General features: G+C 51.4%; 1 protein-coding gene across 1 annotated transcript; it reads left to right on the top strand.

Annotated features, from left to right (window-relative positions):
• The first annotated feature begins 472 nt into the window (after positions 1–472).
• MICALL2 (MICAL like 2) lies at positions 473–25,422 on the top strand. The gene is made up of 17 exons (XM_080557484.1): positions 473–750; positions 7,365–7,413; positions 11,457–11,598; positions 13,319–13,479; positions 14,154–14,275; positions 14,654–15,322; positions 15,541–15,716; positions 16,555–16,630; positions 16,950–17,065; positions 17,589–17,741; positions 20,473–20,528; positions 21,041–21,164; positions 21,762–21,852; positions 22,254–22,327; positions 22,639–22,753; positions 23,732–23,778; positions 23,870–25,422. The coding sequence occupies exons 1-17, from the start codon at positions 608–610 to the stop codon at positions 23,953–23,955; spliced, it is 2,400 nt and encodes a 799-aa protein (XP_080413610.1). The 5' UTR covers positions 473–607; the 3' UTR covers positions 23,956–25,422.
• The last annotated feature ends 1,848 nt before the right edge of the window (positions 25,423–27,270 follow it).

The following is a 27,270-nucleotide window of genomic DNA, read 5'->3' as shown; positions in this document are numbered from 1 at the left end:
CTCGCATCCCCTCAGCACCTCTCTGAGGTGAGCTGCAAAAATGGGGAAGCTGGGGCCTCGAGCGTGGGTCTTCCCCTGCGGCCTCCAGCCTGAGGAAAGGCTGCAGAAACCGACCCTGTCTGCCCCTCAATAACGAGAGGGAAACTTGCTTTCTGACTTCGCACTGAGGAAATTTCCATTGTGTTTGTGTGGAGCCCCCATCTTGACGCGCTGTGCTGCGAGGGGGGCACGGGGCGCCCCTCAGCCGCTGTGGAGCAGGCGGCCGCCCTGCTACCACACACAGACGACGCTCAGCCGCAGCGTGAGAGGCACTTTTCGTCGAAAACCCAACTTTTCTCGGCCCTTTCGCCACCCCACACGCCACGAACTGCCCCCCGCGGGCCCGCCGGAGGGCGGCCGTGAGGGGCCGCCGCCGCCCGCCCCTTTCCCCGCCTCCGAGCCGGCCCCGCTGCCGCCCACACGGCCGGCAGCCTCCCTGCCTCCTTCCCTCCTTCCCTCCCGGCACGGCTCGGCTCGGCTTGACAGAGCTGAGGGCTCCTCGTGGCCCTCACCGATCCCCCCGGGGCGTGCATCGCCACCTCCGCCTCCCCTGCCCTGTGCCCGCGCCATGGCGGCCATCCAGAACCTGCAGCTGTGGTGCAAGCAGCAGTGCGAGGGCTACCGCGATGTCAGCATCACCAACATGACCACCTCGTTCCGCGACGGCCTGGCCTTCTGCGCCATCCTGCACCGCCACCGCCCCGACCTCATGTGAGTACCTCGGGCGTCGAGGCCGGCACATGGGCCGCCCGCTTGGCGAAGCCAGGACCCGCCATTTGGGCGCTCCGTGGGCGCTCGCTTGCCCCACAAGAAAAGGGGAAAGGGACAAAAAGTTGACAGAAAGGGACCCGTCCCGTTGTCTTCTCCCGTTGTCTTCTCCTCAGGAGATGTTGCGATCCTCGTGCGAGCTCTGCTAGGGCCAGCGAAAGTCTCTGAGCAGAGCTTTGCCCTCGTTGCTTTTTCCTTTTTTCCCCTTTCCTCCTTCTTCGGGGAGCTGTGGCAGGCTGTGGCTGAAAGATAAACATTTAAAATATGTCCTTTTCTGTTGCAAAACAAGTTCAGGCACCGTTTTGGGAAATGTTTCCTTCTTCGCTGTTTGTGTTTGTTTAGGCTTGGCTTTCCCCGCTCGGCCAAATGGCAATTCCGTGGGTTATTAGTTAAGAAGCGACCGCGGTCTGAACGAAATACAATAGGAAAGCGGGCAGTTTTCTGGAGGAGCTGTGGAGAAGAGAGCTTGCATCTTCCCCCAGCCCACTCGCAGGGCCCTGGGTGCTGGGCAAGTGCCCTCGTCACAGGGAGCCCCTTGTTGGTGCCTGGTAGCTGCTGCATTCCTGCAAGTTGTTTTCACATCCAGAGCTCCGTCCGTGGGAGGCAGAGTGTTTTCCAGTCCTTGCTGGTTTCTTCGCTGTTGTCCCGTGGGTTTTGACCCGTCTCTGCCCAAATGTAACCTCTGGGTATGTAAATCGCCAAAGGAAGCTGTAAAGAAGAAAAAAAAAAAAAGAAAAAAAACTACATATATATATAAAAAAAAAAGAAACTAGGCAAGTTTCTCAAGGTAAGGGAGCAGCACAAAGATCGCCCAGGAGTATTGATTTAAGCATGAGGTCACTCCCAGCCAGACGTGGAGGACTGGGGTGCGTTTTCTGTGCTGCGGTTTTCCTGCTGTTTCCTGAATTCTGCCTTTGCCTTGGACTCCCAGGACAGCCTACCACTCGTGTCTGTGTGCAGAGATCTCTCTTGCAGGTGTCTTGCTTCTGGTGGAAGCCCAAGAAGATAACCTTTTGCTCTCTCTCCTCTCAGTTGAAGCGGTCAGAGCAGCCCTGGGCAGCAGGAGGTCGTGCAGGAACTTCAGGCGCGCCCTTTCTGATGTCCCCTCCTTGCCGGTGCTTTGGCAGTCACCATGGTGCTGCAGTGTATGGCTTCCTGACTTGCTGTCGCATCCATGTGACTCCAGATGTTCCCTTTCCTTCCTTTCATTCACAGTCCCATGAGTATGAAATACCAGGACAGAAAGGTTGGTGTGTCTGGGAGGTGCTCGTGGATGGCCTGGGACCGCTTCCTGGCCGATTCCATTGCTAGCCCATCCGGAGCATGGGTGTGAGCAGAGGCTCAGAAACTCCTTTAAGTGAGTTTAGTGAGTTGTTTATAATCCTTGAACTGTGCACCACGAGTTGTGGATAGACATATCTTAAGTAAACGCTCCTGTGCTGCAGAGAGGAAACAACCCTTGTGGCGTCTCTCTGTTCCCGCTGAATTCCTCTTCTGATGGAAATCCTCCCTGACTTTATGCAGAACCTTACAGAAAGTCTTTCTGACTTGCACCAGCTCAGCAAGACTGCCTGAAGGTCAAAGAGAAGCATTTATCTGTGACCTCCCTCCTTGCTGTCAGTGGTATAATACAGGAAAACACCAGCTGCACTGGGCAAAGTCCTGCTGGAAGTAAATTATACTTTCAAGTGGTTGGTGTCCAGGGTTGCCAGGTGTCACGTGTACCTCAGCTCCTGGGGCTGAATACTTGTGCAAATTCCCTGTGAATGTACAAAAATCCTTTTGGCATTTCAGGAGCCACTGACAGGAAAGGGTGACTGGGTGCACATGTGGCTGTGACTCCTGCTTCTCAGGGGCTTGAAGTGATTTATCCTGAGCTCCTCCCCTTGCTTCTAGCAAAGATCCTAGCTGAAGATTAAAAGCATCATACAGAAAATAAAACTAGAATACGATAATTGGTGTTTGGAGAACCCGGTGTGTTTGCTGCAGCTCTTGTGTATAAATCACTTGCAGAACACGATTCAGTCACTGCAGCAGGGTTTTGCAACAGCATGTTTTCCTTCTTGGTTTACATTCTTGGACTGAGAAGTACATGGTATGGAGAGGGGATTTTTCCTTGGAGGAGTCTGAGAAATTCACAGGAAAACTTCAAGCAATTACAAAACCTGGTAATAATCATGTGCTTCTCTCGAGAGTTACATGGGTCAGAGGACAGGCTGGTGCAGGTCTCTTGCTCCTTCTCATTTTCTTGCCAAAAAACATATGGGGAATGTGATAACTCCTCTCAAACTTGCCTGATGTCAGCTCGTATGTTATCAGTGAACAGGGCAGGCTGTGTAAAATTAGAAACGCATTTCCAGCTCACTTCCCACTCACCCGAGGATGCGCAGACAGACTGGGTTCTGGGGGCGTGGAGGCACACACTGAATCACCATGGAAATTCACTTCTTTCATTCCAGCTGAAGCATGTTTGGTACCTAGTCCCAGCCGGGCACGGATACATCATCAGGCAGGTCCGAGCCCATTTTCTGGGATGAGAGCAGAGCCCTGAAGTTCCTTGTGTCAGAGACTGTGAAGCCTCGCGGCAGTGTGATGTGGGCTCTGCTCTGCAGCTGCTGGCTGTGGCGGTGCTGGCGGTGCGAGCTCCAGCCGGGGGTTTTGTGGTCTCAGTCCGATACGTGGGTTAGAAGCAGCGGGGGAGCCGTGCACACTCGCTCCGGTATTAATGCCAGATGTCGAGAAAAGTTTTTGATTAAGCTCCTTCTCTTCGTCCTGGATCCTGCTTTCCCAGCCTGCTGGCGGGTGTTTAACAGCGTTCTGGGAAGGGACCCGTTGTGAAATCCCCCTTGGCAGCCGTGCGCTACTGGGACGTGCATGTTTGGTGGCCGGCGCTGAGCAGCTGCGTGCACCCGTTCCTCCAGCCCTGTTCTTGGGGTCGCCATCAGCTCAGCCAGACAGGACGAGGCTGTGAGCCTCTAACACGGACAGGGAGAGCTGCTCGTGGTTTCCATCTCCTCAGCAAAGGGCTGGGGCGAAGCAGAGCTGCTGCCTGCTTGGCCTCTGCGAGGCTGCGGTTTGCGTGACAGGCGGGTGGCCCTGGGGTCAGGGAGTCTCCTCTTTTATTACTCGTCCTCAGCCTCGTCTTTTATTAGTTGCGGCTCGCCAGTGGGTTGAGAGGAATGTGGAGCAGGCATCGCGGAGAGGAGGAGGGGTGCATGGGGGACATCTTCCACGTGGGGTTCCCAGCCCTGTCCCAGGTGGTTTGTACCTCCAGATAGAGCACTGCTGGAAGCTCCCATTCCCAGCACAGCGTGCTGGGCTCGAACCCTCTGTTTGAGGTCTGTGTGCAGGCAAAGGGTGCTTCGCTCTCTTCCAGTGATCCTCGTGAGTGCACAGACCTCCCTGTGTCCAGGGGAAATAGGATAGAAGTGCCTGCAGACAGGAGGTTCTGTGGAACCCTCACGGCCCGCAGTCTCTGGGACTTTTTTTTTACCTCCGTCTGCTCCGAGGTGAGGTTTCCAGCTGAGTTAGCACCTGCAGCAGCAGCAGAGGGGGAAGCACGTGTGCTTGCAAAGGAGCGTGGTGTGCTGTGAGCTCTGGGTCTGTGCAGCTGGAGCAGTGGGTGGTCACGGAGATTTCTGGGCACGGCAAATGCTCGGCCGCTTTTGGCTAAGAGAAGGACTTTCTGCAGAGCTAAAAACTTCACTTCTATTCCTTTGCTAGCAAACTCCAGTCTGATTTATTTCCAGCTCTGGAAGCGCTCTCTTGGGTGAGATTTATGTTTCTCACCTCTTCCAATTAATTCAGTTGCCTGTGTTTTCTCAGCGGAGAACTCCTACTTCTCCATTTAGTATTAGCTTTGCTTTCTTAGGATTACATTGGTCCAGAGAGCTTTGATATTCCAAGATAGGAGATGCACCAGCTTTCAAAAGAAATGCTGTATGCAAACTGCTCACCTGGCTAGCCAGGGAACAGTGATGCTGAGAGGGCAGGGAGCTCCTGAAACGACCAGGTGATCTGGCTGTTTGCACTCTCCCCGGGGAACAGACGGGGATTTCAGATATTCACCTTCAGAGCTGCAGGTTTTATGTCTCTGTTCCGTGCCACACAAGTGGGAAGCCGTACAGGTGATACCACAGCAAACAGCACTCAGCAAGGTGGGGGTAAAAGGCACGGGCTGACAATAAATAGGTCACTCCGCTGTTATTGAGGCCGGCACGGATCTGCTGCAGGTACCTCCTGCATCTGCACTCTGATGTGCTGATGCAAAGCAAAGCCTGGACTCACGGCGTTGTGTTTCCAGCGCTCGGCCTGGTTTCACTGGGCTCACCGTGTGAGTGGGCACTGCTCCTGCTGTTCCCTGCTCTCCCTGGTGCTGTGTTACTGCTCTGCACGGCCGAGGAAGCCGGAGCTCCCCTGGTCTCCCGCAGGTGTTCTCCTGTGTTCAGGATGTCTGCAGGGGCAGAACCGGCAGTGAGGCAGAGGGCTGCAACCACCTCCCTCAGCTGGCTCTTACAAAAGCTGGTTTTCTTGCCTGACACAAAACAGGATGATTACATCTGTTGTTCCACTGAAACTTTTTGTCTTGTAGTTATTTTCATCGCTCTTTCTAATCCATTGTCTCAGGGAAGGGAAGTGCCTGGGCAGGAGCAGCACTTGGAGAACAACCTCTGCGAGTCCCTTCAGATCGCGCAGGAAGGGGGATAAGATTTAAAGGTGGGATGTGCCTTGGCTTGGCGTGCTTCGTGGGGGAGTTTGACCTTTGGGTCTTCGTGGTTGCTTCCTGTTCATTCTCTTGTTATCCAGCACAACAGCCACAGATGTGGGAAACGGGGGGCAGCCCAGGCCGCGGTGTGCTGGACACCCCCGGTTGTGGGCGCCTTTCTTATTTATAATGCAACGCTCTACTTTCTCTGCGAAGCAGACAAAGGACCCGGCTTGCTCCTTGCTCTTCCAAGTCATGGAAAAAGTTCCCCCGCTGCGGTGCGGATCATGTGTTTGTCTCATGAATAGATCACTGCGAGCCGGCTTTGCCCTGGCTTTCACACCGCTACCCTTGCTCCTTTTAAAGGTGAGGCCAACAGGGGTAACGCTGCATCGGTGATAAAGGTGTCACCTACAAAAACGCAGTGTTGGTGGTGTAGTGTTTTTTGCTTGCCAGTGAGAGTTTCCTTGCTGATAAAAGCCTCTCACTGAGCTTCGTGCCAAGAAGCACAAGGATTGTAAAGTGAAACTGCCTTATCGGCAAGGAGCTGACCCTGCGCGCTTGCCTGGGCAGGAGGAAGCGGTGCTGGAGAGCGAGGCTGCCAGCCAGCAGCCCGTTTCATATTCCCACCTCAGCAAGCGACGGTCAGTTTCAAACAGGCTGGTGGTGAAGGTTTCCTCCGCAAGGCACACGCTCTGGGTGTGGGAAAAGCATGCCGTACTGCGGCTCTGCTTCCCGTGGCACAGGCTCACTCTCCCCTCTGCTTTCCTGCCTGTCTTCTGCTCCCAGTTTGTGAGTTCCCAGCCTAGCCCCCTGCAGAGGTGGCATTTGGGCTGGACCGGAGAGGGGAGAGCAAATCTGGGGAGGGGAGAGCAAGCCGTGGAGAGGGGAGGAGGGAAGTGATGTCCAGGGACAACAGAAAATGAAGAAGGGTTGTTGACTTTGGCTTGTAACTGCAAGCAGTAATTGTCTCTTCCTTTTCAGTTATTGGTTTAGATTACAAATCAAAAGTGACAGCCCCAGGGAAAGGAGAACGAGATTTTTAAAGGCAACTTCGGTGTTATCAGTCACGGGATTGTGTTGTGGGCAAAGGTATTTCTCATGCAGGCTCTTGCTCCTGGTTTTGTACAGCTATGCTAGAGAAAGAAGGAGGTTTTGAAACCAGAACCTGTGAACTGGTGGAAGCAGAAGCATCTGAGATCAGAGGGTATGGATTTATGGAGGAGCATGAGATGCACACAGCGTTGGAGGTGTCCAGCCCTTCTCCGAGTTCTGTGGTCTCTCTTCGTGGAGATGACTTGGAGGAAGGGCAGAGATGGATGTGTCTGCTTGGAAAATGTTTCCAGGGAAAGAGTGTCGCAAGTCTGGCTGGCAGCCATGGGTTTCTCCTCTCGGGGTGGGAGAGAAGCGAGTCTTTTTGGAGGAAAAAAAAAACAAAAACAAAAACACCAAAAGAACACGAGTTAGAATTTGCTCCTGGCTGTCTCAGCAAAGCCCCTGAACCTGCCCGGGTTGTTCTGGCGTCGGCATGTCCTGTCCACGGGAGGCTGCAGAAGTCAGCCCTGCGAGGGTGGACGTGCCAAAAATGTGTTGTGCTACCCGTGGGCAGATGGCTGCGCCTGCTGGGCCTCCTGGCCGCTCCTGTCCCAGGAGGAGCAGCATGTCTGCGGCCGTCTGCAGGCTCAGATGGGATCTGCCAGGCTGCTCCCTCCGGAGCATCCCTGAAAAGGCAGGGAGGGAGGAGATGCTCTGTGCCCCAGACCAGCGGGGCTCGGAGAGGTTTGAGAAGCTGGAAGCGAAGCAGGTTGCTCAACGACACCAGCCTGAGGTTTTTCTCTTCTTTGTGTTTCAGAAACTTCAACTCCCTCAGTAAAGAAAACGTGTATGAGAACAACAAGTTGGTAAGTGGCTTTTAATGTTTTCTTCTGGTCTAGTCTACGGCCTGGCACCTTGCTTATGTGCTTTACCAACAGAAACCCTGCAGGTGCCGTGACCTGACAGTGCCTTATTCGGATCCTTTGGCTTATTCTGCATGCATCCAGCCTTCTCATTTGAACAGTAATGTCCAGGCTCGCTGGCTGTTTGAAAGCACCCTCAGACTGCTCACGTTTCTTCACTGGCTGCATCGTGATGCCTGTCTTTAGTGTGTCCATTTTCCCCTGGGACTGACTGTGTCACCGTCTCTGCTGTGTACAGCTCTGCTCGCTCTGCCAGCTCTTGTCTCACAGAGAGCCATGACTCCCATGTGCTTCTTGCATCTCTGATCACCCTACATAGCACATCTCAATCTGAATGAAAGGTACTTCGGAAACGGTTGCTCATCTCAAAGTGAACGCAGGCTTTTTTTGAAGGCAAAGCTTGGGATGTTATAAAGGGAGAGCTGGGCAGCCTGGTGCTTTAGAGGGGAACGTTGCTTCCCCCCCACTGCTCTGATTTTGAGCAGTGCTCGGCGCCTTGGTCAGCTAGAGCAGGAATTAGGCAGGATGGCTGATGCTCTCATGCCCCAGCCTGACAGGACCTCAGCAATGGAAATGGCGGAGGAAGGGGAGGCAGTTTTGGTAGCTGAGTGTGTTGGGAAATGGTGTTGAAAGAATTGCTGTCAGCAAGGAGAAGGAGAAGGCAGCTGGCTGCAGGCCATGAGCGTGGTCTCTGCCACCCCTCTGCCAGGCTGGAGGCAGCAGCAGATGCTGGAGGTCACGGCACAGGCATGGGCATGGTGCGTACCTGGTGCTTCAGAGGGATGGAGCAGGAGCTGGGAGGTACTGGCGCAAGAACAGAAGCTCAGGGTTCTGCTTGCACCGCTTCTGCCTGCTCCCAGCACAGGGGATGAGAGCTGCTGGAAGGTGGAGAGATCCTAAAGCCTCGTCTTGCCTGGGCACATCGCTCCAGGATAAGGTTTTAGTTTCTCCTGTTCTCTTCACAAAGAAAGTAGAAGCTGGACAGGCCAGCCCCTCCTGCTCTGGATTCAAGCATGGGCTTAGTGCTCCGAGGAAGGATTTTTTCTCTCCCTTTCCCCTTTGCAAAGAGAGAGGCGGCAGATTATAATACTTCTCTTCCCCTTAGCACCGCTCCACGCAGTTTTGTGGCTGCTTGGCCGGAGCTCAGGCAGTGAACACACCACTGCGGCTTACTCTTGTCCGGACTGGAGGAACAGCATCTTCTGACACAGTGAGCTATCTGAAGTGGTCTTTCCTCCAGGAGAGCTAAAAGCTGGGATCCTGCGTGTTCCTCACCTCCGTGTGCTCCCTAATTTCTGCTGCCCTGGGGCAGCACCATCTCCCCGAGCTGGGGCTGTGGTATATGAGCAGTTACTTGGGCTGCAGGGTTCAGCCCTGCGTGTTTCCCTCTTGCAGGTGAGATTCAGGCTGAGTGTTTTTGCCTGGGAGCTTTGGTGTTTGGCAGGCACAAGGGCCTCTTTGCCATGGACGGTCGTCCTGGCCAGAGTGCTGCAAAGCCCCGAGTGCTGCTCCTTCCTCACATCTGGCTGACGGTGTCTGTTCTGCTGGCAACTTTGTTTTTCTCTGGGAAATGAGCTGTAGACTGACCTCCAGTGCTTTTCCTAATGAAAAGCTTCTTTGTGCCTCTCATAAAAACAGTTGCTCCGCTCTCCTATGTCAGCCTGTGTTTCCCTCCCTCCCTTTCCTCTGTTTTTTAGTTTGTCCTTTATTTTACTTTCTTTTCTTTACTGCATCTGTTCTTGGTGCCCTTTTACTGCTGGTATCCCGCTGGCCTGGCTCTGCCATGGGTGGGATTGTCCCCTCCATCTCCCCGTGGCACCGGGTTCCTGGGCTGGCCTCCCTCCTCGGACCGCTCTCCGTCACAGGCTTTCTTCCTCTGGCTGCTCTCGGGATACAAGTGGTCTGATTTCTCCCAGCACTGCTCCTCGGCTATTGTTCAGACCCTCCTTCGTGCCTCACTATTCAGTAACTCCGAAAAGAGGCTGTATTACTCAACAAAAAAAATCTTGTCCAGGCTGCGACTTGCCACATGAGGTCTTTTTGCCAAGAAAGAATGTGTCACTCGTCAAGTGCCAAAAAGAAAAAGAGAAAAAAAAAAAAAAGAGAAATTGCTTTTGGTGTCTTTTTTTGCTAAAGATTTCAAAATATGTATAAATAAGAGAGAGGTTTCTAGCGACCTTGCATCCAGTTTCTTCAGTGCTAGTGTATGGTGGCGTGGTGTAGTGGGTACAGCAGGGAAGAGCTGTGCCTGGCCATGTCAGATGTCCTCAGACCTCTTTGCCTCCTCTATGCAGGGTTCGCAAAACGGGAGCAGCGGTGCTTACCTCCTTTGTAAAGCCCTTGGAGCCGCACTGCTGAGAAATGTCACGTTACTTCTTTAAAGGCCAGCCTGGGCAGGCAGGGAGGGCAAAGCAACTGGGCCAGGTGAGGCGGTGGGCTTGTTAATCTCCAGGAAGAGCAGTTCCCAGGAACAGGAGGACGCAGAAGGCACAGGGGACAGACACTACATCCTCATGCTGCCCTTTGCATTGCTCACCTCGTCCTGGCCAAACTGGTTGTGTGCACAGAGTAAGTACCCTCCTCTTGGTGGTCCAGGCAGCTCCTCACGCTTGTTGTGTGCCCATCGCACAGGTCTGACCAACGGCACCGTGTAGCAGGAGGTGGCATGGCTCTGGGAATGCCCAGCGAGAAAACCCCACTGGTCAGACCAGTCGTGCAGCCGGCGGGATGGGGAACACTCCAAAAACCATATTAAGTATGAGGTTAGAAGACAGGCAGGTGCCAGGCTGGGCTGGCAGCCGGGATGATGCAGCCAGAGGTAACTGGCTGAGCGCGTGCGTAATGTCAGCTCGGTTACATTTTTACTGGGATACCCAATGGAAAAAAATGGTAATTATCTTGCTAAAAGCATAGTGGCTGTTTGTTTCTTCTAAGCAGGAATAGCGAGCTTTTACACCAGCCCTGTTGTGTGTCTGCGCCAGAGGTCAGATGCGGAGGGTTTTAATATGTGCAAGTCTTTCTTTAACCATTTAACTGTGGGTTTCAGCAGGAGCCTTCCTTGTGTCTCTGCTCCTTGAGGTGCTGTTTTCCGTTGCTCTTTTTGAAGGTGATGCCCCAAAGGGGGAAGGAAAGGATTTTTTCCCGTAGGCGAGGATGGGAGAGGGCTGCGGAAAATCCGTAGCAAAAGTCCTCTGGTGAGTTGAGCAAAGGCAAAGTTGGTTTAGGGATGTTGCTTTTTTCTTTTATCCTCTTGCGTAGTGGCAAAACAAAACGGCTTTTCTGTCCTTTATCTGGCTTTGATCCTGCAGTGTCAGAGCAAAGGGCACCACAAAGAGGTATATTTGCCCCAAACACGTTACGTTAGCATGGAAATGGTTAAGCTGGAAGGGAGTTAGGTATCAGGAATTCTGCGTTATTCCTCTATTCCTGCTTTCTAGCCTGGGAGAAATGGTTTCCTTCTCAGCCCAAGGTTTCCCCTTTTTCAGATGGGGAAGAGCAGGCAGTAGGCAGGAAGCGTTAACATTTGCACGGCGCTCGGAGATAGAAGGCTGCCTGCAAACACCTACCAGCGCACCGCTAGCTGGGGAGCGCTCCAGGTCGGGCTGGAAGCCTGCACGCCAGCCTGCCAGCCCGGGCTGCCACAAACCCTTCTGCCAGGCCTCGCTCTCCGCAGCTGTGTGCATCCAGATAGAGGCAGGCTCGAGGAAGAGCAGGGGAAACCCAGGTGAGTTCCCGTGCACTGAGCTACGGCCAGCTTGCCAGGCCAGATTTTTGGCTCCCTGCCTGAGTTTCTCAACGCGGTGGCTGGAAGCCACGACTCCGTTGGTTCCTGTAAGGGCTGGATGATGTCGGAGTTAAACTGGTGCAGCTGTTCCCCAGTAGAATTATTATCTGAGTTTGCGGTGCAGTTTTGCCTGATGAGGAGCGGCTCTGCTGCCTGGGCTGGATGAGACCCCTCATTTTTTTTTTTTTTCTTCCTTCCCCAGGCGTTTCAAGTGGCAGCAGAGGAGCTGGGAATCCCAGCCTTGCTGGATGCAGAGGATATGGTTGCTCTGAGGGTACCAGACAGGCTGAGCATCATCACCTACGTTTCCCAGTATTATAACTACTTCCACGGACGGTCTCCAAGTAAGTGCCGTGTTCCCTGGAGGGGTGGGCAAGACTGAGGCTTAATTTTGTGCTTTTTCTTGTCCATTAACAAGCAAAAGGCAAAATAGACCTCATGGAGGCCTTTTGGTACCAAAACCATTTCAGTGGGGGATCTGACCTCTTCGCTTACTGCAGCAGCACCAGTGCTTTTGGAAGGGCACAAGGGCTGTGCTTCATCTTTAAAGTGCCTTAGAATTTAAAATATAATCTAAAATTTATTATGGCCCAGCCAGGTAGGAGCACAGAAGGTTCACGTCTGTGGTCCACACTTCAGCTTTCCTTTCTTTTGTGCCTCCATCCATGCCCAGTCCTTGCCACACCAGAGGGCTGCCTTTAATATCTGAATTCTTCCCCCTCCTCCACCTCTTCACTCATTTACGTATGCTTTCTCTTTCTCTCCATAACCTCTTCCCTCCCCCACTTTGTTTTTTATTTCTCGTTTTAAAACCCTGCTGAAACAAATTCCATCATGTTTGTGCCAAGTGGTGGGAATCTGGGTCAGTTTGGGGTCTTTCCTCCCTCCTCCCCAGCTTCTCGCCTACCACATCATCAGGCACGGCACATTTTTATACTCTCTAGTGTCCCACAAAATGCTCTGGTCGCATTCCTGTTGCTGGGGTGAATGTGTGTGTCTGAAAATGAGTCCAGCCAGGAATGTGCCCTCTGACTCCAAGCGGACTCCTAATACTATCGCCGTGCCCTTTGAATGGGCTCCAGCAGGACCATGAAATAAGCAGGACGCAGAAGGCCAGAGAGGGCGAGCAGCCAATATTTTATTGAGGTCAGGATTTTACAGAAGAGTAGAGCTGAAGCTTTGTGCCGGGCTTTGGGAGCTCAATATATGGAACTAGCAGGCAGTGAGGGCTCAGCCTGAGTTTGCTGAGTCTGGTGTCACCATTCCACTGGGCTCTGTGGTAAAAGAGCCCTGGGTGTTGATTTGGACAGCTGGCCTTCTTGAGAGAAGACCACTAGGAACTGGGCTTCCTCTCTGCTCCCTGCAGCCTGCTCAGATATCCCCTGTATTTACTCAGAAGGGTATAATCTCTTTTCAGATGGGTGGTCATTTAGCTGATTGCTCTTAAAACAAAGCTACGGCTCAGATAACTGCTGAGTTCCCATAAGGAGTGCGGAGACACTCAGAATAGGAAGTGACACAAAAATAACATCTCTGCAAGACAGAAGAGGAGTCCTGTCTGTCGCAGTTGTACATAAAGCCTTATTTCCCTGGGAAGTCTACCTCCATTTCCCAGGACATAGGGCACTCCCACCACCTCCAGTCAGGAGCCCAGTGTTTCTCTTTTCTCAGCTTGCTGTGAATTTAGAGGGGTTGTCTTTCATCTGCAATGAAGAGAGGGTTGGGCATTTTCAGGCTTTTTGTGGTGATTCTCGTTTTGTTCACACCATCTATGTTTTGTATTTTTCCACTTTTTCATTCCCTTCTGGGGAATTTCCCTGAGAAGAAAAAAAAAAATAGCAGTTTCAGCTGCCAGATGATTCCTGCATATGTTGGTGAAACTCGCTTGTTGCCTCTTTCCCCTCGCTCCACTACAGAACTGGTTGTGAAGGAAGCCTGAGTCTCCTTGTATGCTTTGCAGGTTATCCGTCAGGCACCCCGGATCTTCTTGTATTGTAAATAACTCCTAAACCCATGAATTTTCCTTATGCTCCCTTAGAATCTTCCCTTTTTCCTTTCTTCCAGTTGGAGGCATGGCTGGAATCAAGCGTCCTTCCTCTGAACCTCAGGAGCAGCCTGTTGGGAAGAAGGTGGTTTCAGAGCCTCCCAAGCCGGTGTCTCCAAAACTGCCTCCTGCACACCCTCCAGCCAAAGCTAAGCCAAAAGAAACCTCCCCGGTCACCACAGTAAGAAATGGGTTTGGGGCTGTTCTTTATACCTTTAATCTGTTCAGCGAGCTAGGGAGCATTATCCTAGTTCAAGGCTGCTAGTGATGGGGCCTCAGTCTCTAAACGTTCTGCTTATTGCTTCAGATTTAATCCAGAAATCTGATTACTGCACAGATTCAGATGGGAGTCACTGGAAAGCCATCAGCCAGCTGGGATTCATCTAGTGGTGAACACGCCATGGGTGTCTCAGGATATGGCTATGTTGTTCCTAGCCAGTAGATCTTGGGGATGGAGATTTCTAACAGAAGGGTTTTTGTTTTTGATAGAAAACATGGATTAATTTATCGGAAACAGTTTCAAAGCAGAACAGGGATGACAACAGAGTGGAAAGAAGGGAAGCTCCTCTCTCACTGGGGTAATTAGCTCACGAGCTAGTTCAATTCAGAGACCTTTGAACTTCAATTTCCCAATTGCAGGCAAAACACCCTGGCCCTCTGGCCATGTGGAATTAAGTCCCCTTTACACTATCCTCTTCCACTTTGCGTAAACTAGGGGTTAGCCACAGCAGGTATTTCCTGCATATCCCTTCCCTGTCCTAGCAACTGGCTGTGCACGTCAAATGCTTATCTGGGAGATTCTTAAGCTGTACACAGGCCACAGCGCTGCCTGCTCACCACTGCTTCTTCCCACAGAAAGGGGTCCTGGCAGAGAGTGGGAATATCCGCAGCAGCAGCTGTGGTATCTGCGGGAACCACGTCCACCTGGTGCAGCGCCACTTGGTTGATGGGAAGCTCTACCACAGGAACTGCTTCAGGTACAGCTCCTTGAAGGGGGGGCACAAACCTGTGGGTCTCAGGGGCAGTCTGGTTCCTTTGGGACTGGAGAGAGAGGTGTGAAGCATTCACGGTGTTGGAGGACATTTCTGACAGAGCGGAGGCAGCCAGTCTCTTGACCTGTGCGTAAGGGAAACTCTTTGCACAGGTCTGTTTTCATCCATGCCTTTCCTACCCCGGGCCGTGCTGTTAGCAGTTCCTGTTTTGGTGCCTAACGAAACGCACACAGGGTCTGCTCGCTGCCAGTGTGGTACCTTCGCCCTCCCTGCGTTGGCAGTGGAATTGTGTCCACACTCTCAGCTGTGTGTCAATGGCCCCAGAGCTCTAGAGGATGTGCTCTGAGACTTCTTTATCCACAGGTGCAGGCAGTGTTGGAACGTGCTTCTTCCTGGAAGCTACAAAGCTGGGCCTGAGCCCGGTACGTTCATCTGTAACAGCCACCAACAGCCAGACAGTGTCCAGATCTCTGGACTCCGCAGCACCGGGAACAAACCTGAGAGCAGCCCAGCCCCTGCCACTGTCAGGCCATTCCAGAAAGCAGCAGAACCCAAGAAACTGGAGCAGGTGTTGAAGAAACCGAGCCAGGAAGGCCTCGCTAATTCAAACACGCCATCTGTTTCATCTTCTGGAAGCTCTGGCTTCAAAAGTCTAAATACTCCATGGTCTTCTTCAGCTGTAAATAAATCAGATGACTGCAAAGGTACCCCGCTGGGAAATAAAACAGATCTTCGTGAAGGTACCCCGTCAGATCCACTTCGGACAACCTCAAAAACAAAAACACAGCAAGCTCGAGAAAATTTTTTTCAGTCTTTAGACTCCTTCAGCAATAAAACCTCTGACACTACAAAACATGTCCCTTCTCACAGCCCTGGTAAAATTACCTCTGGCAGAACTGAAGCTGCAGCCAGTCCAGAGGATACTGAGAAGAATCAGGCACGTAACCATATTATGCAGGCTCTGGCTGGGTCAAAAATCTCTCCAAGCAGGCCAGGAAGACTCAGTTTCACTGGCTCCTCAGCATCCAGTAGGTAGGTGCTATTTCCCTCTCCCTCTTTATTCCCAGGATGACTTTGGCATAACTTGGAGAAGTCTCTGCATCTTTCTTTTTCCCTGACTGATGTTTCTGATGGGATTTAAAGACAAATAGAGTGACTCATTCAAATCTTTGGAACACCATTCAGTATAAAGCTCCATCCTTTGAAAAAGGACAGACTTTCAAAACTCATTAGATTGTTCTTTTTTGCAGTGGCAACTTTTCTCCCTCCAGTTCTCAATGGCAGAGTCCAGCACCAAAAGCACAGTCCAGCAAAACAGGGTACACAGCACCAAAGCAGGAAAAGATCACAGAGCCTCTGCTCAAGAGTCAGGCTGCCAGCAAACCTGTTGATTCTGTGCACAAGCCGGAGTCAAAAGGCCTCAAAGGTGAGGATGACTGGTTTGCATACAGCTCTGACAACTTTACGCCCTCCTCTTGGGCCAGCACAATGAATATGTCAGTGGCTCACATACGTCCTATCTGTACCACTATGTATGTGTTTTCTGGGTTCTGGGGATCAACACACTTCCATTTGTCCTTGTGCAACTGCTGCCTCTAGCAGGGCGAGTTTTTCTTCTCTGAGGATCTCCAGGTATTTGAAGTTGTAGTAGCTGTCATCAAGTGTTGCGATCATGATGGATTACAAAGGTTTAGGTACGCTTTCCCAGGCTGGAGACCTTGTCATAACTTCAGGATGATTTTGTGGCCACAGCTGGGGCTTACCCAGCTACCCAGCCTTCTCGTCTATTTTGAACTGAGTTTCCTCCCCAGTGACTGTCCAGTGGGCTAGGGTCTGATGTTCTGGGAGTGCTCAACCACTTCCTTATGTTTTTTGGGGGGCTGAGAACAGTGTCTGCGCGGAGTTTGTTGTGAGCTTGTGGGGTTTTTTTGTCTTCCCTTTCCTCCACCATTCTTTGCTCTCTAAGATCTAAGCCGTTTCTGTTGTATTGCTGTCAAATATGTCTTCATTTCCTCTGTGGCTGTGTTTCTGTAGCTGCATAGGTTTTAAAATATTTGAGTTGAAAGGGGCAAAATGCCACCAAGGTTATTTATTACCTACTGTATGTGAATCTGCTTGTGTTAAACTTGAGTTGGTGCTGGCTTGCTGCAGTAACGTGATGACATCTACCTCTGTGCATGGCTTCTCTCTTCCTCCTGAGACACAAATCTGGCTTGTGTCTTTCTATTGGATCTGATATTATCTTTCTACGTCCCTTCCTTTAGAAACCATGAATGCTGGTGAAGACAAGTCTGAGAGCCCAGCAGGTTGGAGATCTCGGTTGAAGCCTGTGGCCAACAAGTAAGTTTTTTTTCAAGCAAGTGGGTCTTCATGACAAGTGAGTGGGGATGTCCATGTCTGCAGCTGTGTTTGTTGCTGCAGGTCTGTGTGCATGTTGGAGGGAAGAGCTCTTATGTTTCAATGCTTCTTTTTTCAACAATTTGAAGGAAAAGTCAAAGGCTTTCATTTCTGGGAAGGGAGAGCACATTTCAAATGGTTGAACTCTGATTAGAAGTGTGACCGTCATGGCTGGAGATCCCGGCCCAGGATGTCCAGAGCTCTTTCTGTGGACCAGTCTGCTAGAGGGATGGTTTCCTACCTTTGTCTTTCTTCTTTGCAGAGACCAAGGTGGCTCTAAGAAGCCTACTGATAACTCTCAGGTGGGAACAGGGAGCCCAGCACAGAAGGAGACAAAGCCAAGTCCGTTAGTTGTGCCATCAGCAAAGCAGGACTCCGGTATGAAGGATATAAGCTTTGCCTTCATTTTGCTGGTCAGGCAGGGGACACGCATTAGTGCTGCAAGGCACAGAGTGAGAAACATGCTGGTGGAGATGGTGCCTTGTTTGCAGGGATTCTTGCTCTCTCTAAACCTGCTTTGGCCCTGCAGTGCCTTTATTTGGAGAGCTGTCATTCCCCAAGGAGAGGGTCTTGGTCCTCACAGTGTGCCCCTCTTCTGCAAGACAGCTAGCAAGAATTCACTTACTCTCTCTTGAACAAATAAGTATTGCTGAGAAATCTTGATGATGGTTCCTGACCTTTCCTTCTCCTCCACCCTTCTCTCGTACTGTGGCCTTGTGACTGGTGGTTTCTCTCTGTTTTCTTCAGACTCATGCTCCTCAGTGTCATCAAGAGAGGAGTGCTAGGACTAGAAATGAAGGCAGCTAGTGACGAATGCCAGAGACTCTGGGCAATACAGGGATTTTTGTGAGACGAGGCATGAAATTTCTTACCCAAGACCTGTCTGTGCTTCCTAATTCAGCTTCATCTGGTGGAGTCGTTAAGAAGAAGTTGATCCCCAGCTCAGATCTTATCAGGAGCTGTCAGAATTCAAAGCAAAGCTGGGAAGACCATGGGGGTTCTGTCAAGAAGAAGGAAGAGGGCAACCACCAGTTGAATCAAAGCACTACCACATGTAAGATCTCTTCTGCCTGCCTAAAGCCACTCTCTCCTCTGCACTGTCGGGGACGGCCTGAGTGGTCAGTGTGGGAGGCATGTCCCAGAGTTTTCTGCGGCTGTTGTCATGGGGGGAAAATCTGTGTCATTAATTTTTATTAACCATCTTGGGCTAACCAGGAGCCAGCCAGGACAAGGAATTCAGTGGGAAGAGAAGAAATGAAAATATAGATTTTTCAGGGTCACTGTTTTGTCATTCTTCAGGCTCAAAGCTACGAAGAGGACATCTCCTGATTTGGGGAACGGGGATCTAGCTGATGCCTCTGTTCCTCTCCAGTTGAGTGGCTTTGGGAAATGAAAGGAATGCAGAGAATTGTCAGCAAGAGACTCCAGCTGGCGGAACACACTGAAGCTCCAGCCAAGGCTGCTGCTTCTTGGACATTCAAAGATGTCCCAGCCGGTTCTGACCAGCTTGTCCCTGCTCCTAATCCAGTTTCTTATTCTTGCCTGTTCAACCTCGATGTCACTGTGTACCTTTTCTTTTCTGCCCAGTTGTCCTTGCTGCTTTCCCTCTTACATATCCTACCACAATGAAATTTCATGGACCTAACCTGATGTTTGCTGCTGTTCTGTGTGCTCAGCTTGTGTGTTTTCCCCTTTCCTTACCCTGTCTGGCTCTGTCTTATCTGTTTGAACTAGAAGATCCTCAGAGCAGGGCTCAGCTCTGACTCTGATGTTTGTCTTGGAGCAAGTAGGATGGGTCCCCATGGCTTGATGGTCTCATGCTTTACTTCTTAGCTGGCTCCAGCACTGTCCTTAGCCTTCAGGTCTGACAGCTGGGAAGCATTCAAATGGCAATTATGTTGTCTGTTTTAGCAAGCCTCTATTGCCATCATTTTCCCCGAACTTTCCATCTAATTTTTTCTCAGACTCAGTCACGAGGCTCACCATTACATCATTCCCCAGGAAGTGAGCTGTTAAGATAACGGAGGCTGGTTTTATATCTCTTTTTAAAGCTTAGTGATTGCTGGTGGGAGTGCCTCCTGTGGGCAACTTTCCCAGCAGTTTGCCCCCAGTTTTCACATATGCAAGCCTGGTATCTGAAAGGCTGCTTCCTTGCTGCTGTCTCTAGGCAGCCTGTGGATTAAGGACAGACTTGGTGCTCCTCTGTATAGGTTTCTACCTCAGCAGAGAGCCTCTGTGAACAGTTACGCCCTTAATACTGTGTGTGTTTCACAGGACTGTAGATGATGAGCATTTCTGTAGATCATTAGTTTTCTTTGGTGTAGATAGTGTTTTCTGTTGAAAAAGGAGACTCTGGGTTCTTCTTGCCCCCTGTTCTATTTCCAGTTTGCCCATCTCGTGTCAAGACAGAACTTGAGGATATCAGGGGACACCAGACTTCGAGCTGGTCAGCAGAGAGTGACTTTGCTAGCTGTTCTCCAGTGACCTGGTTTTCTCCTGATCAGTGGTGCAGCTTTCTGCCCTGCTTAGAGATGCTGCAGAGGTCACCCAGAAGGAGCCTGGAAACGCAGCGCTGAGCTGGGAGAGGCAGTGGCAGGCTGCCCATGGCAGGCCAGGTCCGTGTTGGAGGAACCTTTAAGAGAAGTGTGAGTTGCAGGTAGCATACGGGGCAGCAAGCCAGCTACATCCAGAGTGAAGAGTGACCCAATAGAGACCAGCCATGCAGAGACAACACAGCTGATTACCAAATCCCGTACCCAGCATCTTTTGCTCCTTTTACACTCTTCTAGAAAGCCTGTTAGAACAAGGACTGAGCAATCTGAGAGATGTCCTTGAGCTCTTCCTTGAGTTTCTCATCAGCAAGTCGGCACAGTAGCAAGAGATTCTCGGGGGGCTCCCTGGTCTGTCTGTCCTGTCTTTCTCCTTGTGTGTGCCGAGCCTGCATCACTGCTGCCTTTCTTACAGCTCTGCTCTTTTAATACTAGAGTCTTCCTTCCTATCACATCATCCACGTGTGCTTCTCTGCTCTCTCTGTGGTAATTATCCAGCCCAGCCCCTCGGGTATCCGAATACCTCACACTCTCCTGTAGTTATCCTCGCAGCACAGGTGGGCAGAGGAAGCTGAGGCGCAGTGGAACAAACACACATTGCTTAAGGATTGATTGTAATAGGTGTCCAGGGCTTAAATAATGCTGTGTAGCTGGGCCAAAGGGACTTCTCACCTAGGAAGTGTTTTGTGGAAGGAATTGAACCTTAGTTTCCTGAGGCCTATGCTAAGGTCCCCTAGACTATCTTTGTTTCATCAGTATTTACTGATTCTTCTTTGTACAAGAGCACTAGAGGGGCATTTTTAACTGTAACTTGAAGTTTCTTGTGACAGTAACCCAATACTTCTGTTCTGTCCTTTGGAAGCTTAATAAGCAGTGCTTTTTGCCACGATAAATATATTTTAATTTTAACAAGATAATGAATGAACACAGAAGTCACTATTCTCAGGTGCAAGCCCCCAGGCCCCACCACGGTTAGGAGACAGCCTGTGCTTAGAGGAGGCAAGCAGCACCCCATGATCTGGGAGTATCTGAGTGTCCAGCAGCAAGGAGTAAACCAGGCTGTGATGTTTCCCAAGGACACATCTTTCACCTTAGTCTGGGCCTGGCAATGCATGTGTATTGTCAGTGCCCTGTGTTGGGTGCCATGGGCTTCTTGTGCTCTCAGTGGTGTAAGCACTGTCTCACAGCACAAAATCGTTTAAAGTTTGATGTGGGCTTTATTTTTTTCCCTTCTAGATAAATCTTCTGCTCTGATTAACATTCAGAACTGTGAAGCAGTGTCCCCAACCAAGGTATGGCTGGGAAAGGGGTGTAATGGGCACAGACTGGGGTTGCTGGTTATTCTGCGGAAGTGTTTGCCCAGATACATCTCAGGTTATCTTATTTGGAGGGTTTACCTGAATTCTCAGGGAAGGGGTAAAAGGCTTTGGAGCAGAGGCAAGAAGGAGATACTGCCATTTATCTCCTGGGCAAGGGGACAGTAGAGGCTGGAATGAGACAGAGCCATAGATAACAAAATCCTGGTGGAACACAGTCTGTTCCAACAAAGGAGGGGGAATGTCTGTGGACTGACAAGTGTGGGTAGATATTATCACCCTAGTGAATGTATAACAGAGCTGTAACATTGCCATGACCACCGCTCTGGTGTGACCAGCCAGCTCTGCATCTCTGCTGACTTGGCCCTTCCAGGGCATGGCTCTACAGTTGAGTTCCTTGTGTCATTTCCCATTTCTGTTGGGGCTGTGCCTTCAGGAAGCAGTCTTAGGGCACTGAGATGTATTCATTCCTACATTTGTTTTCCTAGCTGCACCCAGACTACCTCCCTGAGGAGGAAATCCAGGAGAAGGTACGTGACATCGAGAAGCAGCTGGATGAGCTGGAATCGAAAGGAGTGGATCTGGAGAAGCAGCTGCGTGGCTGCGAGGGAGGTAAAGAAAACCAGGGGGCTCTGTTACTGTAGGAAGGTGCGAGGCTCATGTCCTACCCCTGGGCATTCTTGGCTCTGTTTCTAGGAGCTCATGCTATGTGTGAGACACCAAGTTACCAAAGGTAGCTAGTACAGCGAAATAAAGCCCTGGGAATTTGGAACCCACTCTACGCTGTATCCTAACCTATTATTTGAGCAAGGTGTTTGTGTTTATTTGGCTGAGGATCAAGGAGTTTGGGAGTCAAAGGCTGCTATTTATCTGGTGGTTGAATCCCAAGCCAGACTGGCTGTCATGGCTAGCTCCAATTCCACAAGGATTAGTGGGTTCATTCAGAATGGCAGAGCTGAGCCAGCCACATGGAAAATGAGCAGGGTGCCCTGTGACAGGGTGTCTGTGAGCAGCTTCCTTCTGCAGGGAGTGGTCTGCTTCCTTTCCTTTGCATCTCAGAGTACCAAAGACAAGCTGTTTTCACCTGAGGTTGCTTATGCCTCATACAAGTTACCCTGGGCTCTCCTTCAAGTGAGAGTGTGTTTGAGCCAGGAAGAACCAAACTGATGCAGCTTTTGGAGGTGTTTTGCTCTTTTGTGGTCTTTGCAGATGAGTCTGAGGATGCCCTCATGGTGGATTGGTTCAAACTCATCCATGAGAAACAGCTGCTGCTGAGACAGGAATCGGAGCTGATGTACAAGTAAGTAGAACCAGAAATTCACCTGTCTTTCCACACACTTCACTTGTAAGCAGTAAGCAGTGAAGGAGAGGAAGTGTGGCAGCCCCCAAAATAATTTGCCAACTGGCGGGATGAGGGAGGACTTGAGGAAGTCTATGGGAGAACTGCCAGCATCCTGAGGGATGCTGGCCCATCCAGCTAATAGACCTTTGAGCACTGAATGGACAGATGAGCCCCTAAGGTCTGTGATGAGCCTGTGGTGAGGGAAACCTTGTAAATGTGATGGGGGCAAATTTCTCACAGCCTGCCAGCTCCTGCCCAAGTGGTGGGCCATGCGGAGATGAGACTTTAACGTGACATGAGAAAAATTCAGCCCTGGATCATGGTGGGGCATAACTCATCACTTCTGTGGTCTCTTCCAGGATGAAACAGCAGAAGCTGGAGGAGCAGCAGTGGAACATTGAGATGGAGCTGCGACACCTCATGAACAAGCCAGGTGAGGACCAGCTACACTGAGATTTCTGCTGGTCACTGGCTGTGCAGAGACCTACGCTCTGCGCACCACCCCCAAGATGTCCTTCAGATCCGAATGATGCTGTCTGCCTGCCAGGGACTATGGTTTCACTGGGGAACTCTCCTGACTAAGCTGCCAGGTGTTTTCTGAGGGATGTGAAATGTACCCCTGAGTGTGAGGATAATCAAATTCAGGCCTGTGAGAGGGACTTGCTGGAGCGGGGTGAAGGCAGGAGCCCCAGTGGGGAGGTACTGACCTGTAGCTGTAAGAGGGGCCTCTCTTGTCTTGTGCAGAGGAACTGAAGACACACAGAGAGAAGGAGCGTGAGAAGGAACTGCTGGAGTCATACCTGAACACAGTCAATGATCGGAATAATATCGTGGAGTGCCTGGATGAGGACAGAATCAGGTGAGGGCCTGCGGGTGTTAGGGGGTGAGCCAACACAAGGAGTGGTTTGCATTGTAATTCCTCTGCTGCCCAGGCTCTAGGGGTGGACAAATGGCTGTAATCCAGACTTCTGTTCCACGAGAGCTGGGTGTTGACCTGTCACCAACCATCTTGTCTTAAATGCTGCTGCTTTTGCTTCCTTGGCACCTGTTAGAAACTGAAATCAGGTCTGCAGCCATGTTCAGTGCTCTCTCAAGGTAACGTTGCTCTGAGGACAAGGACTATGAAAGTGTATAAAGCAGGAGCAAGAAAGGGAGAAGCTGGAGATGGGGAGTTGGAGGCAGCGTGTGAACCCCGGGAGGACTCTGGGAGCATGAAGCCACATGTTTGTTTGTCTGCTACGGCAAAAGAACAGCCACAGCCATTGTGCTGACAGCTGGATCTTCCCCAGGTTCAAAGGAATACTGCTGCGTCAAGTAGTTGGATACGTGCCTCTGGTTGCTGAGAACAACATCCATTTCTTGCTCTCAGGGCAGCAACTCCACCTGGAAGGTTCCAGTAATGCCCAGGCTTTTGGCTCTGGCCTTGCCCAAGCCCTAGGGTGGCTGTGATGTGAGCACCTCTGCAGCACCCGAGGCTACTGGTGTCTCAATCTTTATTCCTCTCCTGGGGTGTGGCGTTGCCTCACAGCAGGGTAAACTCAGATGATTCATAGGCCAGCTGGGGAAAGGCTCTGCTGCTGTAGCACTGGACTGCCATGATCTGGAAATCCCCGTGCAGGCCATTGCTTTGAAGGGGGGTGTAAAAGCAGATGTAATTTGCTAATGTCTAGGACTTTAACTGTTTTTTTCCCATCCACTTTTTGGGGTGTGCTGTGGGGATTGGTCACTTCTGACTGGGGGAAGGACCGTAGCCGTGTTTTTTTGCACGTTTTGCAGCGTCTACCACCTTGTTGTGAAACAGAGCACAGTTTTCTAATGCCATGCTCTTCCATTACAGAGAGCAAGAGGAGGACCAGATGTTGGCAAACATGATCCAGAAGTTGGGTAAGGACCTGTTCTGCTGTTAGAGAGCAGCACTGAGTAGCAGCGAGGCTGTGCGTCTCAACCTTCTTTGCATCTGCTCCCTCTCCTGCAGATGGATCTCTTGAGAACCAGGAGCCAGAGAAGAAGAAGAACAAGTTCCGTTTGTCCAAAATATGGAAGCAGAAAAATAAGAGTTAAACTCAGGAGGGATGTTCCCCAGCCCAGTGGCACATCAGGGACTGTCAAAGGGATGTTCTTTCCTCACTGCTGCTTTCCTGGAGCTGTGCAGGACTGTGATGAGGCTTCTCTCCTCTCTGATATGAAGACTGCAGGTTTGCGGACCAAAGGGACAGTGCAAGTCCCCTCTCACTGGTGTGGGGTGCACCTTTCCCAGAAGACAGACTTTAAGAGCATTTTTTCCTTCTTTGAAGCTAGCTCAGAGCTGGCTTCAACTTTGTTGGCAGCTCAGGAGGGTAGAACTCAATTCGCACATCCACTGCTCAGGTCACTGCAGACCTGAGTGCCGGAGCATGGCACTGCATGTCACCCCGCAGTGCCCCCCTCATCTCCGCCAGGGCTGTGCCAAGGATACTGGGCTGGTTTCTGACAGGGCAGTTCTTGCTCCCTCTCTGTGTGTGCTTTGGCACAGAGAGGTGCTATGGGGCATTAGATAGATTGAGGGCCTCCCCCTTTTTACACCCGTACAAGCTGTAGCTGCAGGTCCCACAGCCAGGGGAAGCAGAGAGCAGAACCACCCCCTGAACTATGGGGTGGGATGTCCTAGGCCCAGAGACATTTCAGCAATAGTGCTCTGTTTCCAGACCTCTCTGAGAGCTGATGTAGGCTGTTTTCTCAAAGCCATGAGGGGTTACTCACTGCTTCATTCCCTCTGTGGGGGAGATTTTTAGCTTCCTTATTTCCCTAACTGCACAATGAAGGAGGGTCTTTGTTGCCTGTGGCCCACCATACTGAAGACAAACAGAAGTATTCTTTTAACAGCCTGATGCTAACTGGGAGCAGAAAGGGATAACTGAGTTTGTCTCACCCACCAGTTTTCTCTGTGGGATGAACATTCATCTCCTGAGTCTCTGTCCCTGGACAGCCAGCACCCTCAGGGTTTGCCATGGTTCAGCCTGGGACCAGGACAGTAGGAGCAGGACAGGATAGGTGCTGGGATGCAGGCTGTGAGTCTTTCCCCTCCATCCTCACTCCAGAGTGACTGCAGCCAGGCAGCTGCCCTGGGTGGCAATATCCTCTCTCCCCAGTCAACCTTGGCAACAGGGGTAGACGTGGGCAGGGAAAGATCGGAATAACGAATGTTGCCTCAAGCGCTGGTAAATGTAGACTCCCTTGCACTTCCTTCCTCCCTCCACGCCAGAGTACTCTGAGATTTCTCCAGGTCCTGTTCTCCGGCGGGGCCTGGGATTTTGCTGGGAGGAGGTTTGCTGCCCGCTGTGCCCTGTGGCAAAGTGGAGGCGATGCGAGCCTTACCCACGAGGTGGCAGTGGGACTCTCTGTCCGAGGCAGCCCACCCTTGGCACCGCAGGGGTGAGCTCAGTGAGGTACCAAGTGCTCGAGGCGTTTCGTGGTGCCCACAGTATGCCATGGATATGGGACACCGTGTACCTGTGTATGTTTTTGTCCAATAAAGAACTGCTGGTGCAAGTCTCAGGCTCCCAGAAAGAGTTTAGGCATGGGTTACTGGGTGTGGGCTGTCCTGCTTGCTGCGAGCGCTGGCAGTCCCTCTGCAGACAAGAGTGACCCTAGGTGGGAGCAGGGGAGAGCTGGCCCGGCTTTGCACACCCGTAATGGAGGAGCTTCACCACCGGGAGCTCACAGACCAGCCACAGGTCCTGGGACATCAGTAGAGCCAAAGAGTTTCTCCATGATTTTCCTGTGTTAAACTCCCCCTGGCTCTCAGATGGGTAAGTGCATTTATTTTCTCCCTCGCTGCTTTAGCATCACGAGCATCCCCAAGACTTGCAGGACCCCAGCATAGCCGGCAGTCTGAGGGAGAAGACAAGCTCCAGCTGGCTCTGCCGTGGTAGAACTGTCATCCCGGTGACCTGACTGGCTGAACAGCAGTTTCATCAGGCAAAACACCGATGGAAGCACTGCCACTGTGCTCTGTGCTCGGTGGTGGCCTGTGCTCACCTAGAGAGGAAGATGAGCTGGGCTTGGGGGACATGCTGACCACAGAGACTGGTGTGCGGTGCCTTGATATCCTGGTCTGCTTTTTGGGAAGCTCTTCCTTTCCTGTTGGTGTGTCAGCTAGGACTGTCACGATTGCTAGGCTTTTATCTTTTTAGGCTCAGATTCTCCAGCCTCAAGAAATTTAGTCTGTACAGGTTTGGAGGTGGCAGCACCATCCAAACTTATCCAACCCTTCCCTCTCTGGGAAATACAGGGCAGTTCAATCTTCACCTATCTTGAAGGCAATCAGGAGTTGGGTCTACACAGGAACATGATCCCAAGGTGTTTAAGTTACAACCCCACGGCCTCCTGTAGGGTTTGGTTTTGTGAGAATGTCTACTGCTGCCAGAAAGCAGGCAGGCACTCACTAATTGGGACTGAGCGGGAGGGAGGAGTTGGGAAACTAATTCGTGCTGCCTCTCCCCCAACAGTGGTCACCCCTGAGTAATGAGGCAATTCGGGCACCTTCCTGCAATCGAACAGGAATCAAATTCCTCTCCTTTCTCCGCAGGAGGGGACTGGTTTTGCTCCACTCAAACCCCACCAGACACTGAGCCCCGAGGTCAGGCTGGCAGGGGGTTGGCTGCTCCGTCGCTGTGTGCATGTGGGTGTCTGCGTTTTGGTGATGACTGAGAGCTTAATTGCTCTTCCAGGTCAGCCTCTCCACTTCCAAAATGGTTTCAGGAGGGCTGAGCTTCCCACTCATTTCCTGTTCGGGTTCGTGGCCTCCCCAGCTCCTAGATACCCGGAGTGCTGCGGCTGCTTTGTTTGTAGCTGAAATGGAGGCGTGTGGGAGGCTGCATAGGGTCTGGGGGCTGCAGCCCTGAACCTCTGCCATTTAGGAGGGTCTTGGGGTCCTCCTGTGGGCTTTGGGGTGAAGGGGAGGCAGCTGCCAGCTCCAGCACTTCATGACTTGCAGATGAAGCTGTGACTAGGCTCTGTGTGTGTGTATGTGAGTGTCTCTCTCTCTCTTCTGCCGTTTTCTTTAATTACAATCTCAGAGGTAATTTCTGACGCATCATTAACAGTTCTGAGTAAACAAGGGGAATTCTCCAAATTATTCGCCATGAGCACAAAGGGAAATTGGCTTTCATCAGCTCCCTCTTCACCAAGGAAGAAGATGATCTGGAATAGGCACGGAGAGGAGGGGAGCCCTGTGGCTGCACTCGGATGCTTCGAGTTGACGAGACAGAGCAGCAAACAGCCCCGTTTATCCCGCTGACTGCGAGGGCAGCACTGCCGGCAGCTTTTTGTCCCTGCTGCAGAGCTAAGTGGCCAGGGCTTGTCACAGTCGGTGCTGTAAATGCAAAGCGCCTTTTG

The sequence above is a fragment of the Anser brachyrhynchus genome (genome assembly GCF_964034855.1).
Source record: "Anser brachyrhynchus genome assembly, chromosome: 15".
NCBI lineage: Eukaryota > Metazoa > Chordata > Aves > Anseriformes > Anatidae > Anser > Anser brachyrhynchus.
The sequence above is the reverse complement of the archived record's forward strand: the minus strand, read 5'-3'. Positions and strand labels throughout refer to the sequence as shown.